We start from the raw sequence: 19,543 nt of genomic DNA, 5'->3' as shown, positions 1-19,543 counted from the left end.
AGACTAGGTCACCCCCTTTAGGAACATTATCTTTTTTATTTCCAGCATTAGCTAAAGAATGTCATAAAGACAATTTTTTTTGTGAGGCCTGTGTTTTGGCTAAACAGCGTCGTTCTACTTACTCTATTTCTAATAAGAGAAGTTCTTCTCCTTTTACTCTTATTCATTCTGATGTTTGGGGGCCTAGCCGGAAACCATCTCTCAAAGGCCATCTTTGGTTTGTTTCTTTCATTGATTGTTATTCTAGGAGTACATGGGTCTATTTAATGCACAACAAAAGTGAAGTTTTTTCTTGTTTTCCAAATTTTCATAAGATGATTCAAACCCAATACACTGCCACTCTCAAGATATTGCGAAGTGACAATAGTAAAGAATACATAGATGGTCAGTTCCAACAATACCTTGCTGCCCATGGTATACTCCATCAAACCAGTTGTGTTGATACCCCAGCCCAAAATGGTGTGGCTGAAAGGAAAAACCGCCAACTCCTTGAGGTGTCTCGGGCTCTTATGTTTGCCCATTCTGTCCCTTCCCAATATTGGGGAGATGCTGTCCTGACTGCTGCCTACCTCATCAATAGGCTCCCTGCCCGAGTCCTTGACTCTGCCACCCCTGCTTTTTTACTGCAGGGTTCTTCCTCCTTTGTCGTCCCACCTAAAATTTTTGGCTGTGTCTGTCATGTTCGTGATACCCGATCTCCGGGCAAGCTCGAGCCCCATGGGGTCCGTTGTATTTTTTTGGGATACTCTCCCTCCCAAAAAGGATATAAGTGTTACCATCCTCCTACACGTCGTACCTTCACCAGTATGGATGTTGTCTTTCATGAAACTCTCTCCTATCATCAATCCACACCTCTTTAGGGGGAGACTTTCAGTGAAGATGTGATGGTTGACCTTCCCATACAAACCCAGACCCGGGTCCAACCACCTATTTATCCCACCCCTCAACCGACTGTTGCTTCCACCCCTCTTCCCTCTGATGGTCCCCCATAGGATTTTCCCCAGGGGGAGAACTTAGGAGATGCTGAAAATCCTATTGGTGACAATTCCCTTCAGGGGGACAGTCCAAATACAAACAGTTCCCGTTCCCATCCACTGTAGCACCAACACCACCACAATTGTCGGCCCTAGAACCAGATCAATCTTCAGGTAACATATCTTCTCCTTCTTCTCCTGATTTACCTATTGCTCACCGTAAAGGTATTCGGGCTTGTACCCGGCACCCCATTTCTCATGTAGTCTCTTATGACTCCCTTTCTCCATCATTTCGTACATTTGTCTCTTCTCTTTCTTCTGTTCGTATTCCCCAAAATTGGCAAGAAGCTTTTACAGATGGAAAGTGGAAAGCAGCAATGATGTAAGAAATGCAAGCCTTAAAAAAGAATGATACATGGGAACTTGTGGTTCTTCCTCCAGGAAAGAAACCAGTTGGATGTAAGTGGGTGTTTGTGGTGAAACAGAAGGTAGATGGCACTGTGGATTGATACAAAGCACGTTTGGTTGCAAAGGGATTTACTGAGACCTATGGGATCGATTATCAAGAGACTTTTGCACCAGTTGCGAAATTAAACACCGTCGGAGTGCTACTTTCTTGTGCAATGAATCTGGGCTGGGAGTTACAACAATTAGATGTGAAGAATGCCTTCCTCCAGGGAGAACTTGACGAGGAAGGGTCATTCCACCTGGTTCCTCTTGTGATAAAACCAGTGGGAAAGTTTATAAATTGAAACGTGCATTATATGGGCTGAAACAGTCCCCCCCGTGCTTGGTTTGGACGATTTCACAAGGCAATAGTCTCTGCGGGTTATAAGCAGAGCAATGCTAATCATACCTTGTTTATCAAGAAAAATGGTGAAAAGGTAACCCTCTTAATAGTTTATGTGGAAGATATTGTGGTGACCGGGAATGACAATCATGAAATCACCCAGTTAAAGACTTACCTTGGGCAAGAATTTGAAATAAAGGATCTGGGAAAACTAAAGTACTTTCTTGGGATAGAAGTTACTCGGTCTTCTAAAGGCATCTTTCTTTCTCAAAGGAAGTACATCCTAGATTTATTGACAGAGACTGAGATGCTAGGGTGTCATCCTTCTGATACACCTATGGATGCTACTACCAGACTTAAAGAAAAGGAGGGAACTCCTGTCGACAGAGGTCGTTATCAAAGATTGGTTGGTAAGCTCATTTATCTGTCTCATACAAGACCTGACATAGCAGTATCTGTGAGTATGGTCAGTCAGTTCATGCATGATCCGCATTCCTCTCACATGGATGCTGTTATCCGGATCCTTCGGTATTTAAAGTCCACACCGGGAAAAGGTATTCTTTTGTCTCCGAATGGTCATCTTCGTGTTGAAGCATATACTGATGCAAATTGGGCTGGTTCCTCTGACAGAAAGTCCATTTCTGGCTATTGCTCATTTGGTGGTGGCAACCTTGTTACGTGGCGTAGTAAAAAGCAGAACGTAGTGGCAAGGTCTAGTGTTGAAGCTGAGTTTCGAGCTATACTGCTATGGCACAAGGTATTTGTGAAATGTTATGGCTCAAAGGTTTATTGCAAGATATTGGTACTCCTGTTCATCTTCCCATGATGTTATATTGCGACAACAAGGCTGCTGTTAGCATTGCTCACAACCTTGTTCAGCATGATCGTACCAAGCATGTGGAGGTTGACAGGCATTTTATTAAAGAAAAGTTGGAAGGCGGGCTGGTGTGTGTTCCTTTTGTACAATCTGCTGACCAGCTGGCTGATGTGTTCACTAAAGGTTTAAGTGGAAAGGTTTTTCATCCTATTCTGGTCAAGTTGGGCATGGTTGATATTTATGCTCCAACTTGAGGGGGAGTGTTGAAATAGGCTACTTACCCGATTGGGGTAATTAATCCTAGTTATAGTATGTTTTGTCCTTCTGTTATTTTCTCTTTTTTTCTGTTTATTCCCTCAGCCGATCTCTATCTTTGGTATTCCTAGTTGGATTAGGAATTCCTAATAGGATTAGGCTGAGGTGGCATTCCTATTCCTACTTTGATTAGTTGTAATTCAGTTTATTATAAATAAAGGGCCTGGATGATCTATTTTGATCATTCAAGCATTCATTCTCAAGGCTGTTTACAACAACCTAATGACACAAATATCCCTGTGTACAGTATAAACAGCACACAAACATGTAATTCTTAACAATTACAACCTAGAAGAATGCGAGACAACAACTAGACAACTTAGGATGCATATCTGCCTGAGTAAAAAAGCAAAATAAAAGAGCATTTGGTAATGTAAAGTTGTAAATGTTCAAAAGAACGAAAGCTACCTCAAGCCGGCGGACTTGTCCTATATCTCCATCATAACCTTTTTCAAATAGCTTTTCTTCTGAGCTGTCAGCTAAGTGTCTTTGATTGGCCTCGTCAGGACTAAGAAAAGCATTGAGAATATGAATGAGGCAGCACAGGATCCCAGAATCAAGGAGAGATTGTTTATCCATTGACTGTTAACAAGACAACGGTACATCAAGTTGGAAAAGCAAGAGAGATAAAGATTATTTATTAAAAGCAAGTTCGTACAATCTTTTCCCTTTGCCTGCTACAGAGTACTGATGTAACTAAGGTCATGCAATGAGATAAATGCAGAACACAGCATTTTTCTTTTTTATTTTTTTGCTAACATCAGCAAAAGATATATTAATATATGAAAAATGTATACAAACAAAGTCTAGGCATACCCAGACCAACAAAATACAAGGAAGACAAGATACTGATCTGAGGATCCACCTACAGTATAGCCATCAGCTGAATCCCCAAAACCCAATTTGACTTAAACCCTCACCTTCGGCATTGCCATCAGCAACGGGAAGTCAATCAAAGTTATGAAAACCAGAAACATGGCCTTCCTTGTATATCCCATAACACCTCAGTCTGAATGAATCCTAGACATGCCTCCCAAGATTCCACCCATCTCTCAGAAGCTGCCTTCTTAGCCAAAATATCTGCCACACAGTTTGCTTCCCTGAATACCTGTGAGATATACCAAGAAGAAGCTTCTAAATAATCCTTCAAAGATCTCCATTGTTTTTGAAAAGACACCAGGATGGATGCCAGCCAAACGCAATGAATTACAACTTCAGAGTCCCATTCAATCCAAAGGAACCCAATATGGTTTACTTTTGGCCAGCTAAAGGCCATCACATAGAGCTGAGAATTCCACCTGGAAATTAGTCTTATGCCCCAAAAAATTGGAAAAACTTCCATGATAGCTACCATATGAATCTTTTAGACTCCCACCTGCCCCTGCCATGCCATGGTTCGAGGTCTCGCCGAGATCTCGGTTTTATCTCATTTTTTTGTGTTACCGAGTCAAAACCACTGGCGAGTTAGGGAAGCAACAAGGTTTTGGTCGATATTTTGCCATCTTGCCGAGATTTCGGTCAGAAATCTTGTATCGATCGAAACTGTTACCATTCACTTGATATAAAAGCCTCAACTCGACAAGACTTGGTCAAAATTTCGACCAGTCTTGTCTGTCTAGGTGGGTTTCGACTGTGAATGCACAACCCCCCCCCCACCCCAAATGCTGGTTTTTTTACCAAAACTTACCAACCAAGCTTGGAACAAGTGGATCTTTAAAAAACTATAAGTTTTACTTGAGTTATAGAAATTTCATTCCTATTGCTTATTTAAGCTGTTTTAGTGAATTATAAGTGTTCTAATACTAAAGATTGCGTGGAATTGGTCATATCAGTAAATTCAGTATATATATACAGCATACACTACCAACCTAGGGTCCTAAGCAAACTACCATTTTGGGTGTGATTTTTAAAAAATTAAGGGTTCCACCATATCTATAGGGCCTAAAATAGGTTGTCCTACAAGTTTAATGACTTAATTAGGTCATATGGCCACCGAAACCAAGGGTCAAAATTTGACATAAAAACTGCACCAACTCACTGAGATCTTGCCGAGTTACCGAGAAAACTCGGGTTTTTGGCTGACTGGAACCAGCCGAGATACCGAGACCACGAACCTTGTGCCATGCCCGGGTTGCCTAAAGTACACCCGTCAATATTCAACTTTATCCATCCCATATTCAGAGCACTCCAAATAACTTCTAAAATAACTGGGGAAGGGGAGAGGGGGAAAATAATATCAAATTTTCTAGAGATTTCCAAATTACCTGCAGATTCAATTCTGCAAGACATTGAGCTGGCGGCTAATTTAACATCTCTTCTGATTTTGTCCAACATGAGGGTAACAGGACTACACCTTCCACCATATCTCCTAAGTTTATGCTCCCACCAAATATGGTAAGGAACCAGCACTAAGATGGCCTTCCAAACCCAATTAAGAGGACCCTCGATTTCCGAATCCACCAATCAAAGAAATCCAACACCTTCCCAGATGAGCACAGCTTCCCAGCGAATCTGTAGTTCTACTGCAGTATGTCTTGGCAGTTGGCACAACTTCCTAGATGAGCACGTCCAGATGGTATTTCTAGAAACGAACCCCTGGTTTATCCACGTGACAAATTAGGTGGAGCTCAAATTTTCTGGAAAAGGTCTACACACTTTCCTTGACTTGTCATAACCTTCAGCCCAAAGTACTGTGTTAAAATCAATACGGCAATTTTTATCAACACTTGGGCAACTAGGAAAAGGGTTTCAGCACATAGTGGGCCATATGATTGAGTTTCTCTTTGAAAGTGACAGATGGCCAATCCATATGGGCCCTTATCTATACAAGTCCAACTACAATTGCCACATAAACCATCCGCTGTTTTAATGGCTGAAAATGCAAGGGGAGAAAACCTGGTGGATACTGGATCATATTGTTGAGATAAGCCACAAACTTTGACTTGTAGGCTACGCAAGGTGAGCTCTATCTATCCAACAGTTGGACTGGCCACATCATCCCTCCACATGACAGGACCATGCCAACCGTCAAGAGATACAATCGAAACATGCTCGTCTAGAGAAACTTCCGCCATGTCTTTTGATTTTTATCTTCAATTCTCGAAAGTGTTTTTCGTTTTCTGGGGGTATTGATTTGAACAAGCAATGGAACAGATATATACCGTACCGTATCAGTGTAAAGAAATGAATTTTAATAAGTGATAAAAACAAGTTAAGAATATAAAGAACACAATATAACCAAAAAAAAACGAGAAGACGGTAATGTAGTACTGAATTTGAAGAATCAAAATAGTACCAATAAACAAGATCTTCATCAAAGAAAAGTGCCGCTTAGGGAGATTATAAATAACACTATCAGATGGATAGATAGGGCTGGAATTCAAATCAAGTTCAATTAAAAAAAAGGGGAATGCTTACTGAAAATCTCAACTCAATCCAAGGGCCAGATCATAAGTTATGAGACACTCCTAGCAGAACTAGGAGAAGGGCATAACAGTATATTAACCTCTCGAAATAGAAATGAGAATATAGGAATAAGATGAACAATTGATTCTGAACAGTGAATATAAAAATCAGTAAGAACAGATCAACAGAAATCAGAATAATCAAATAACTCCAGATCAGATCAGGGAAAACTTCAGGTCGAGTTCTTCCTTTAGGGTTTAGAACAACTCCTTGAAATTTGAGAAGATTCTAATGGTTAGAACTTCCTAATTTTAATTCATGTCAAAAAATCCTTGCGTATAAATCTCAGAATCAGAATTTTAATTGCAGGAAATTAGAACAGTACTTACTTGTCAATGGAAAAGAAGAAGGATGGAATAATAGTATAGAGATAGGGAAACACCCGGGGCTTCACACCACAAGGTGGTTTGGATGGATCAAACACCAACAAGCCTTGATCGAATACAAGGGAATGTTCACCAATGGAGAAGGAGAGCAGCAATAGCCTTTTCATTTATCAAAACTCCTGTACAATGCTGGTCTCCCTTATAGAAGACTCAAACAATAGACTCAACACTAAAAACGAAAGGCCTAACCCAATCTTTAACTAACAAGGTAACCTAAACTGACTAGGAAACTGAAATAATAAGGGAAACTACATTCAAAACATGACTAGACTTATAGAATCCTAATCCAGCCCAACTAAGACAATAACAATTAAATAAACTAATAAAGAAATAAAATCACTTAACTAATTTCGTATGCCTAGCCTCTACCCATAGTATAGGCCCATTAAAGTGGCCCATTACAATGAAATCCTATTGAACTAAGGTCCAACACACATATTACTCAACCCAAGGCTCATTTCTAATAAAATAAGCCTACTTTTATGATTTAACTGCATTAACGGGACATTCAGAATAAGAGAGCAAGTAAAAAAAATATGAAGTTCTATATGTCAACAATTTTCAGAACATCTTTTCTTTTCCATTGGCAACCACCGTAAGGAGCCTTCAGCATAGCAAGCCAATTTTATACCTTACAATTGCAAGCAATGAGAAAAGAAAACATCTGCAATCACATGAACATTCCTCATGATAGGGTCAAAGCACTCATTTACACCACATAAAATAGCCAAAGCCTGTTATACATGATACCACCTTCACAAAATGGATAGGTTTGGTCTCATTCTAAGTTCACATAAGGAGAAAAGATATGCTATTGAAAAACACACTTCTTGCTTGACCTTCACTTGACCTGCCTATATTGAGATCCAGAACAGCCCTAGGGAAATTTAAGGCTTTCTTAGCGTTACCATGATTCCAAACACAGTAAGGTCAAGGGGAATTCAAAAACAATTGTCATTCACAAAAGTCAGAAATATTGAGTAGAGATATGAAAGAAATAAATCAGTAAACAATCTCCTTCAAGTTAAAAAGGTCAATGAATATATACCCCTGATACAAGAACTTCAATCGCATATAACAAATTCGAACCAGGACTGATGCCATCCTGCATAAGAGTATCTATGAATATTAATTCAAAAAACACTTCATTTTCAGAACATCAGAGACAAGTAGGGAAAAGCAAAAACACACCTTCATGATGTCTGAGAAAAACCTCAAGACTTGCACCACATCTAATGATCTTGTCTTGCTACCGATTTTCAACTTCTCAATATCTGTAACAAATGCTCTTCCAACAACAAAGGAGAAAATGTGCGTCTCAACCAACCTGAGAGTTGACAGCAATCAGTTGGTCAACTATACACGCCCACAATAAGCAAGAAAGACAACAATAAAGGTTACAATATGCAAGAAAGACAGCAATAAGACAACCCATGACTAGCACCATTACAACAAGGAAGCTCATTCTAATCTTTTAAAAAAAATGCAAGACAAAAAATTAGGTTAAAATAGAACATTCCATAGTTCGAGAACTCGCAAGATCTCGGCGAGTTTCTCGGTTTTTTGAGAAACCAAGACGAGATGGGATACGCTACAAAATAATACAAGATTTTGGCGAGATCTCGATCTCGGGTCGAGATCTCGGGTTGACCTAAGGAAATGACCCATCTACCATGTATTTACTTTCCTAAATCGATAGAACTCGACATATCTTGGCGAGATCTCGGGTTGAGATCTCGGGTTGATCCATGGAAGTGACCCATCTACTATGTATTTACGTACCGAACTCGACAGAACTCTTATATGCTTGTTGTGGACCACTATATGCAACAATACAGCAACACTATGTCATGGGAAGACTATCTGACACTAGCGGGGACTGAATACTTGATTCAAAGTCATTTTATGTGATGATAGTTGTAACACTGTTAAACAGTTGGATGTATCACTTTAACATTTCTAATTCTTATTTAAGTTGTTTAGCTATTAATTGAATGTTTTGCTTGCTTTCTATTACTAAATTATGTGTAGAATAGGGTATTTTAGTACGTCATCGCCTACCAACCTATGGTCCGAATTGAAACTCATATTTGGACTTTGTTTTTGCAAAATGTGATAATGCCATTGTGTTTAAATGGCCTAAAATAGGCTGACTACCAAGTTTCAGACCCAAACTAGGTCTAAAACCCACCAAGTTGAGGCTTCGAGTTGGAAAAAAAAATGCACCAACTCGGCGAGATCTCGACTCGACTCAGTTTTTCCAAGGGCCAAGTTGGTACCGAGACTCCCCATGTTCCTCTACTATATCCCTTCAATCAGTTCTCCATGTCCCTAACCTTTGTGGGCAAATTTGCTTTCCATTTATCGTCTTACTACTGATCTTAACTGTTCTATTCACTTTTTTCTACTCATTGTGTTTTTCAAGGCATGGTGACGGGGGTAATGATTGAATATGGTAAAGTAAGAGATGGGCTCTACTACCTGGATCCGGAGCTTTCTGCAACATCAATGGCACCACCTCCAATCTCTGCACATACTCTCCACACTGAAAGTGAACTTCACCAACTCCACTAATGGCACCATCGTTTGGGACACCCCTCCTTTCCTATTTGAACCGTTTATTTCCTGCTTTAATAAAACACTGTCCTCTGGGGCAATTTCGTTGTGATGTGGGTGAAATCTCTAAACACACCAATGTTCTTTTTATTACCCCAGTGAAAATAAAAGTACGTTTCCTTTTCTCTTATCCATTCTGACTTGTGGGGACCTTCTCGTATTCTTTCTCGGGGTGGGTATCACTGGTTTATCACTTTTATTGATAATTGTACTCGCTTAACATGGTATATATCCTTCAGCACAAATCTGAAACCTTCTCTTGCTTTAAGTCCTTTCATTATATGATTCGGACCTAGTGTAATTCCCAGATCAGAGCCCTGCATAGTGACAATGGACTAGAATATCAGGACGGTTTGTTCCTTAAATACCTTGATGAACATGGTATTCAGTCCCAGACTTCCTGTGTCCGCACTCCTGAACAAATGGTATTCCCAAATGGAAGAATCCACATCTTCTCAATGTTGTCCTGTCTCTCATATGCACTACCAATGTTCCTAAGTTTTATTGGGGTGATGCAATCCTCACTGCTGCCTTTCTTATAAACAGGGTTCTTCTGCTGTCTTGGATTCCAAGACTTCGGTCAGTCAGCTCCCTAACCCTGCTCTAGCCTCTAGCCACTCATCTCCCTCCTCGAGTGTTTGGATCATAGTTATTAAGGCATCGCCTTGGCGTCCAGGCTCCTTGGTCGCCTTAGGCACCTTGCCGCTCTAAACGCCATGGTCGCCTTCCCGCCTTGATAACTATGGTTTGGATGTGTTTTTTTGCCCACAACTCCTCTCCTAATCGTTCTAAGCTGGACCCTCATGCCTTCCAGTGTATCTTCTTCCTTGGGTACTTCACCTCTCAAAAGGGGTACCAATGCTATCATCCTCCAACTTGTCATTGTGGATCTCACCTTTCATAAGGACATGCCCTTTTACCCGGCATCTCTTCAGGGGAAGAGTCTTGAGGAAGAAATGCCTCCTCCTAAACCTTCTGAAAGTTCACCGCTTGTTATTGATATTATTTTGTTTCAAGGGGAACCAACTCAGGAAGCCACTCCAATCGGGAACAAATAGTTCATTACGTATTCTCAACACAAAAAGAAAGCGAAACTCACCTTACTATGTTCTCCAACGCAGCGGTGCCTCCAAAACCAGTTCTTAAGCATACACAAGGTACTAGTCCTGTTTCCCACAATGATCTTCCTATTGCCCTTTGAAAGAAAGTAAGATCATGCACTCAACATTCTATCTCTAACTTCGTCTCTTATGACTCATCATCTCCCACCTATCTTGCTTTTGTTTCCTTGTTTCTTCTATGCATGTCCCTCAAGGCTGGAAAGAAGTTATATCAAACCCCTAATGGAAAGATGCTATGTTGGAGGAAATGCAGGCCTTAAAGAAGAATGCTACATGGGAGCTTGTACCATGTCCCAAGGGGAAGAAACCAGTTGGGTGCAAATGGGTGTTCCCAGTAAAACAAAATGTTGATGGGACTATTGCCTGGTATAAGGCCAAACTGGTTGTCAAAGAGTTCACTCAGACCTATAGTATTGATTACCAAGAAACTTTTGCTCCAGTTGCTAAAATGAATTTTGTTCGAGCATTGCTATCATGTGTTGCGAAACTTGGATGGAGTTTTCAGCAGTTGGATGTAAAGAATGCTTTCCTGAATGGTGATCTTAAAGAAGAGGTCTATATGGATATCCCTCTTGGTTTTGACTCATATACTACAGTTGGCAAAGTGTGTAGACTTCAAAAATCTCTCTATAGCTTGAAACAATCGCCTCGTGCCTGGTTTGACAGATTTCCAAAGGCTATGGAGAAGTTTGGTTTCAAGCAAAGCAATGCAGATCATACCTTGTTTGTCAAGCACAAAGTAGGCAAGATTACTGTATTCGTTGTTTATATGGATGATATTGCAATCACTGGTGATGATAAGACAGAAATCTTTCTCCTAAAGACTCGATTAGCAGCTGAGTTTGAGACTAAAGATCTAGGACATCTCGAATATTTCTTGGGAATTGAAGTGGTCCGATCCTCCAAAGGAAGTATGTTCTAGATCTTCTCAAAGAAACAGGGATGCTTGGTTGTAAACCTGTTGATTTTCCCATAGAAGTTAACCACCAACTCAGCAGCATAGGAGGTGACTCTGTTGACAAGGAACAATACCAGCGCCTTGTTGGAAGACTTATTTATCTCTCACACCAGGCCTGATATAGCCTATGTTGTGGGTGTCGTCAGCCAGTTTTTGCATGATCCAAAGACTGCTCATCTTGAGGCTGTGTATAGAATCCTCAGTTATTTAAAATCAGCACCAGAGAAAGGTATCTTGTTTTCAAACAATGGGAGCTTAAAGTTAGAATCCTTTATCGATGCTGACTGGGCTGGTTTCATCAATGACCGGTGATCCACCTTTGGGTACTGTATATTTCTTGGAGGAAACCATTTTACTTGGTGAAGCCAAAAACAACAAGTTGTTTCTAAACAATTGGAGCTTAAAGTTAGAATCAGCACCAAGGAAAGGTATCTTATTTTCAAACAATGGGAGCTTAAAGTTAGAATCCTTCACTGATGCTGACTGGGCTAGTTCCATCGATGACCGGTGATCCACCTTTGGGTACTGTACATTCTCGGAGGAAACCTTTTTACTTGGCGAAGCAAAAAACAACAAGTTGTTTCCAGATCCAGTGATGAGGCCGAATACAGGGCAATGGCTAAAGGAGTGTGCGAACTCATGTGGTTAAAAGGTCTTCTCAGTGATCTGAAGTGACTCCAGAAGCACCTGTGAACCTTTACTATGACAATAAAGCTGCAATCAGTATAACTCATAAACCAGTCTAGTACGATTGGACCAAACATGTTGAAATTGACTGGCACTTCATCAAGGAAAAGATTGAGAATGATCTGATATGCACTCCATTTGTTACTACAAAGAACCAGTTGGCAAATGTTTTCACCAAAGGGTTGTAAAGTATTTTCATCCTATTGTCTCCAAGTTGGGCATGTGTGACATATATCATATATGCACCAACTTGAGGGAGAGTGTTGAAGAATTAGACCAACTGGTACCGGTTCTCTATATTAGTTCAATATGTAATGTGTCCAGATACATTGTACCACATGCTAGAATAGGCTGAGTCAGCCATAGCTAGCATGCCATATTTGTTCTCTCCTAAATCATTATAAATAAAGACTTGGCCACTGTCTCTAATACAATCCAGAATCATTCTCTCCTAATTTCTTTTTTTTCTTCTCTATATTTCTTATTTAAAGAATTGAGAACTAGGGTCTTTTCTTTTTTTTTGGACTGATGAAGATAGCACGTTGTTGATCTCTGTTGGAACCCCAATTTACACCTTGTGGTTTCTGCAGTTTGAAGTTGCTGGATAATGTTGCTGAAGTTTTTTTCACCTGAGATTTCAGTTTTCTCCCTTCCCTGCGATCTGAGTGAAGTCTTCTCCATCACAAGGCCTGTCATTGATCAGTACCTGAAGATTCTGTTCTATTGTGGTTGCGGCAATTATTTTATGGGGAAAAGATCCATACACTGCCCATGTGTGGATTCTTTCCCATGCCCCCTCACAAAAAGTAAGGACCCTACACATGTATTTTTTATTTATTTTAATTTTTCTATTCTAAAAATATGGGGGCCACATGGATGATACTTTTTTCAGACCATTAATTGGTGTGGAATTCAGATTCCTTCCCATGCTGGCAGCATGGGAAACCCTACAACAACAACAGCAAACTCAGCCTTATCCCAACTTAATGGGGTCGGCTACCATGGATCCAAACAAAACAAAGTAGGGAAACCCTCTCCCTTATTTTATAATTGGGTTATGTTTTTCTGCTGCTGTTCTCTGCCCTTTTACCTGCGCACAGTTTTATCTGCTGCCCAGCAGAGTTGATTAATGTGATCTGATATATGTTACAGCCGGTTATAAGTTATTTGTTGGTTGAACCGTGGGTCAGAGAGAGGAAATAAAATAATAGAATGGCTTGTATTAATGATAGAAAGGCCCCTCTATTTATAATAAAGGGGAAGTTACAAATAAAGTAAGCTAGGCGATGTGGGACTAAACTCACACAGCCAATATAAACTTAACACATTAAATAACATAAAAAATACCCCAAAAGGACCAGAATACCCCCACACGGTATTCTGGTGTACATTATTCTAACACTCCCCCTCAAGCTGGATTATACAAATACTAAAGAAAAAGTTCCAGCTTGGACTAAAGAAAAAAACTCTCTCCATAACAATGCTAACACTCCCCCTCAAGTTGGCGCATACAAAGTACTAATGCCCAACTTGAATAAAATGGGAAAAAATAAGTTGTAGCAGAATCCAGCTCCAAAATGAATGCAACTCCCAAATAGACCTTCAAGAACTTGAAAAAAATAGACCTTCAAATTTGGACAGACTTGATTAGCAAAAAAGCATCTCTCACCAATCTTTGTCCAATAATGAATCTCTGAATTATAATCTTGAAGATAAGTAACTAGGGTAGCCGGCAAATGAGTCAAGCAGCAGTAAAGATCAAGCAGCGGAAAAAAAACAACCAAACTGTAGGATCTCATATGGGCAGGCAATAACCAAACATCTTCAAAACTTTAAGGCCAACCTCCCCCTTATGACAAACTTTAACCCAATAACAAAGTAGATACCCATTGGCAATGGTGAAACCTCTGACCTTCTATGTTTTGCACCAAGTGTCCCTGCATGTTCTGCTCTCTGCAATGGCTGCAGGTATACTGTATATAATGGCCCCCTCACGTGTAGTGCACGTGGACATAAGAGAGATGATGCAAGAGAAAGGGCAACACACAACATTCCAGAATTTTTCAATGGCTGTCAAGTGCAATGGAAAAAAGAAGAGAATACCATTAACTTCCAAGGTGGTTATGGGGAATGCCAAAGGTATGTTTTGGGAGGTGGTGAAGGAAAAACAGCAGTGGGATAATGAAGTAGGAGTAAATTATGCAACATATAATGTTCCAACCATCTTCCATCAATCAAACAAACACTTTTGATGGAAACCCCTGTAGGGGAGAAACTCCTAACTCCAATATTCAAATCTGAGAAGTATACAGATCTGATTTGAAGTAAGGAAATGCTCTTTTCTTCAAGGCTTGAGCAATCTTCAAACAAGGAGGAACAAGTGTGCAAAAATTCCAATGTATAAAGTCCCACATGCCAAACAGTACTAACGAAGATATCTGGACAGTAATGCATTGAAGAAGCTTCAACAAAAAATTGGATCAGATCTGAATTAGTAACAATGCTACGATTTAAGCTCCAAAGTGAGCAGGATATGAACCAGAAAAGCTCCACATAACTGAATAGGTTCGTAGGTGCAACCAATAACCGTGAAACACACTGTTGTAGTCCCAAATAAGCTGATCTCCAGGGTAGCAGATTCGAGTCTTCCATAACGAAAGAAGTTCGATCTCCAATAATAGGAAACTCAATCACAATCATAGGGCAGCAGTATTCCACATGAAGGCAGAAGAAACACATCAACCAGTCATGCTTACAGAAGCCAATCAAGAACACCAGCCAGGTAGGTAGTGAAGCTCAAAAATAACCAGCAAATATAAGATAACTAACCAGACAAATCTATAGGTAGTTGAAACAGCCAGCCATATAGGAATAAGTAAGAGAAATAGGTTGATAATTGAAGAAACCAAGCCAACAGAATGAGCTGTAATTTTTGCAAAAAAACCTGATGAATGATACTGAAATATGGGCTGAATACTCCTCTGATGTTTATAAAACTCTCCTCAAAAAATCAGCAATAGTGGACTGCCCTAACCCTTAGATCGATTATAGTCATGGTTTTGTAAAAAACCCTAAAAGGGAAGATCGATTGTAGGGAAGGGGGCTTCAACAAAGTGATGATGATTTGTCAAAGGTGATGTCTTCTGGTAATAGATGCTGATCACCACTGTTGGAATGGATCTCCAGTTCGAATAAGCAATCTCCTTGGTAATTGAGACTTGATCTTCACGTGGGAGAAACACCAAAAAATTGCAAAAAAATATACGCAGCAACTATCATATGCAATAGACCTTCTTCAAGCCAGGAATAATTGAAGTAGAATGTCCTTCTTGATGGTAGAAACACCTCCAAAAAACTCCAATAGCAGCAATCAACCCTAACCCTAAAATCGATATGGGTCAAGGTTTTGAAAAAAACCCTGAAAAGAATGATCGATTGGGGTTAGGGGTCTTCAAACACTTGGAAAGAGGCAAATACTGAGGTCGAGTGATCTCTGTAGGTGGAGTAATCATCCCTCAAAAAGGCAGCAAGAACTCAAACCTATAACCCTAATGTCGATTTGAGTTAGGGTTTTAACAGGGAACCTTAAAAGGCAGGATGAGAAGATTTTGCTGTAGGGACAGATCCAACCATCAGATTGTGTTCAAACTGAGGTCGATTAAGGCTTGGATTAGTTGGGAATTATCCCTGAAAAATTAGTTGCATTTGACAAGGGAAGCCCCAAAATCGATTGGAGTCAGGGTTTTGAAAAAAACCCTGACAAGGTGAGACCGATTTGGGGATTGTAGCTGGAAAAACTTAATAAAAGATGGAGAGAAAGAAAAAAAAGGGAAGTTAGGTTTTGGAATAGGCAGAATAGGGCTGGAAAAAGGCTGCATAGGGTGCTCCAAGATTTGAGGATCAGTTTTCATTAGGTAAAAGAGATCTGATCTCCAAAGAAAGGGGGAACTCCAAATCGCAGAAGTAGCTCCAGCAAGGTTCGAGCAGATTTTTTTTAATAAAAAGATAGAAAGGAAAGGGGGGGCAGCAACTAAGTCATCGATATTCTTAGTTTACCTCATTAGTGCTGCCCCTTTATAGGCTGAGAAGAAGAAGAACAGGAGAAGAAGAAGAGAGATCGATGGAGGAGAAGTTGGGAGAAATAGGGTTTTTTTCTTCTCTCTAACCTAGATCAAACCAGCTTTGATACTATGTTGGTTGAACCGTGGGTCAGAGAGAGGAAATAAAATAATAGAATGGCTTGTATTAATGATAGAAAGGCCCCTCTATTTATAATAGAGGGGAAGTTACAAATAAAGTAAGCTAGGCGATGTGGGATTAAACCCACACAGCCAATATAAACTTAACACATTAAATAACATAAAAAATACCCCAAAAGGACCAGAATACCCCCACACGGTATTCTGGTGTACATTATTCTAACATTATTTTATTATTTCATCCCGGTGGGTGACTCTATTACTGGTTATAAGTGATTATTCACTATTACTACACTGCCCTTGGGTGAAGATTCTGTCCTGTATTCACCCAAACAAAAAAAAAGATTTCATCCTGCAACAGCTTTTCTACTTTTTTGTTCAGGTTGCATACTTGCTGATTTCTTGTATAGTTGTATTACATGATGGCTGATCCCAAACCTTCTGTGGACAATGCTAACATCCAGATTACATCTATCAAATTCAATGGAGTATAATTACTTGTTACAGGCCCAGCCGCCCAGGCAGTAAAGGTCTATATCAATGCTAAAGGTAAAATTAGACCCAGCTTCATTTGATCCCAAAGACTATGAGGAGTGATGTGTGAGAACGACACTCTTCATATATGGTTGTGGAACAGTATGGAACCAGCCATTGCAGTGAATGTTATGATCTACACCACTACCTAGGGAGTTTGGGATGACTAGAAAGAAAGCTTCACCCAGAAAAAGAACATGCCTCGTATTTATGATTTGTATGAAAAAAAATTAACTTCTAGCAAAAGAACAAATCTTTGAAGGAGTGCTACAGTGCCTCTGAGGGAATGTGGGAGGAGCTCAATGTTCATCAACCTCTCACTACTCATCTGGAACAGTTGAAGATCCAACAAGCTGAGTTTCAGCTTGCAAAGTTCTTGGCAGGATTAAATTCTGATTTTTCAGCCAGTTAAGAGCCTGCTATTTGCTGGGAAGGTCCCTTCTCTTGTCTTCAGTGCATTGTTTCTCCCTCCAAACCTAAAACCATCCTCTTCTAAGGAAAGTTCTGCTTTTGTTGTTGGCCATGGTCGTGGCTCAAGGGGAGGCCGTGGCCGTGAAGTAGGTGGTCATGGTGGGCAGCAGACAGACCGGCCTTTCAGATAGTGTAGTTTCTGTGGCATGCCTAATTATACAGTTGAGACATGTTGGGATACATGGTAAAGCATAATGGGCTCAACAATTAGCTAATACAGTGGTGTTAGATAGTAATACTGAAAAGGTGTCCTTTGGCGATACTACCCTTGTGCTTCATTTGGAGCTTCTCCATCAGGTTGTGTGTCTCGAGCAAGGTTTAAGATTTCACGATATATCGGTATCTCGGGCCTACCGAGATATCCGAAATATTCCAAAATTTTGCCGAAATATTGCATTTTTTCTGCAATATTTCGGCAGTCCATCTCAGTGGGTTTTTGGCATTGACAGTATACGGTCGCCGACCCTAATGTATAAATAGTTAAATACACATTGATTAGGCAGTCAAAGACATAAAAGAAATTTAAACAAACTAATTAAAACTCATAAGACATAATTCATAAATCATATTCTCAAAAACTCCATAATAGTCAATGACTCAATACTCAATAGCTCAATAGTCAATACTTTAATAGGCAATACACAAAGTCACAAGTTCACAAATCACAATTTACAACTTATAAGAGTGCAAGACTCACAAGTCACAAGTGCTAATAATAATTGTTGTGCCTTCCTGGATCAACCCCACTCATGCTCCGCTAGAGTCAACGTCCATTGCTCTCTGTTTGAAGGACATATGTGGACCACGGTATAGTTTCGGGGAAGAAACGAGTGTAGTCATCCACAACTGTCATGTAAATGGAGTCATCAACATACTGTAGGTAACCTATCCTAGGATATGGGTTAGGGTTACCAATTGGTCCAGCCCGGGAAGAAGATGATCCAGTATGATATGATGTCGGCGGAAGCGGCGTTGGCACTAGCTGCATGTATGGCTGGTGAGGTCGGTAGCTAGGGTATGCAAAGATGTCATCCACAAAAGATGATCCAGTATGTCCTTGGGACTGGGACTGGGAGTCATAGTCCCCTACCCTACTAAACTGCCCATATCCATATCCATATCCACCGTGAGGTTGTGATGTACTATAATTCGATGACAATGGAGTGGTATGTGCGTCAAAAGATGGGGCACGCCAATGCCCCAGTCGATCCTCCCTCCCTATCACCCATACTCAAACCGCTAACAGAGCTGAAAAATGCTTGGAGGATGTGCTTGGATGAGGCTCCAACGTGTTTCCGGCAATAATCCGTCGAAAACGATGAAGAACAATGCTTGGAGAGTGGAAGAAAACCAAAGAGAAGAAGAAATGAGAGCCTCTGCAGGTCTTGGTCGAAATATCGACCGAGACTTGTGAGATTCTGTATTTAAGTCCCAGGGTCACGTGAGCTTTTAGTGACTTTTGTAACATTTCGGTCATAGGCCGAAATATGCCGAAATATCACGAAATTTCATCGAGTTTTGTTACTTTTCCATTTCGCCTATACATTTCGTCTCGGCCCACTCGAAATTCCCGAAATTTTCCGAGATATCGTCGATATATCGCGAAATCTTGTACCATGGTCTCAAGACGACTATAATCAGATACTTAAATGTCTTCAGAATCTTGAATCATCCACAGCTACTCTGGCACACACAAACGCTTCAGCACTTCTTAAACGTCTCCACAGTTTTGAATCATCCACAGATACTCTGGCATGGTACATCAGTACTTCTTGCTACCACATCTCCTACCCATTGGATATTTGATTATGGTACCTCTACTCATATGACTGGTAAGTCAGATTTGTTTTCTTCCTTGTATAAAATTCACAATCTTTCCCCTGTAATTCTTTGTTAATGGATCCTCTACACAAGTAACTGGTCATGGTACAGTTTCACCTACCTCACCCATAACTCCGTCTTCTATCTTTATGTGCCACAATTTTCTTTAAAAGTCTTTATCCGTCAGTCAACCTTTTTTTTTTTGGGTAAGAATCCGTCAGTCAACTTACAAAATATATAAATTGTTCTGTTACTTCCTATCCCTCTTATTGTGTTATTCCGGATCTTCAGAACAAAGAGGACAATTGGTAGAGGGCTTGAGCAGGATGGGTTGTATTATCTTGATTGTGTTGCACTCTCTATTACTGCTAGTCTGCTACTGTTACTGC

The 19,543-nt window shown here is 40.2% G+C and overlaps 1 protein-coding gene across 1 annotated transcript in view; it reads right to left on the bottom strand.

The window, feature by feature from the left end:
* Nucleotides 1–19,543, bottom strand: part of LOC122646706 (protein SPIRRIG-like) — a 92,125-nt gene that overhangs the window by 52,547 nt on the left and 20,035 nt on the right. Inside the window, exons 4-6 of the mRNA XM_043840307.1 lie at nucleotides 7,939–8,074; nucleotides 7,796–7,852; nucleotides 3,305–3,478 (exon numbers count right to left, since the gene is read on the bottom strand). Of these exons, the coding sequence (XP_043696242.1) occupies nucleotides 3,305–3,478; nucleotides 7,796–7,852; nucleotides 7,939–8,074 (367 nt within the window). The remainder of the gene's footprint in view (nucleotides 1–3,304; nucleotides 3,479–7,795; nucleotides 7,853–7,938; nucleotides 8,075–19,543) is intronic.

Source organism: Telopea speciosissima, chromosome 11 (assembly GCF_018873765.1).
Source record: "Telopea speciosissima isolate NSW1024214 ecotype Mountain lineage chromosome 11, Tspe_v1, whole genome shotgun sequence".
In the NCBI taxonomy this organism is placed as follows: Eukaryota; Viridiplantae; Streptophyta; class Magnoliopsida; order Proteales; family Proteaceae; genus Telopea; species Telopea speciosissima.
The sequence above is the reverse complement of the archived record's forward strand: the minus strand, read 5'-3'. Positions and strand labels throughout refer to the sequence as shown.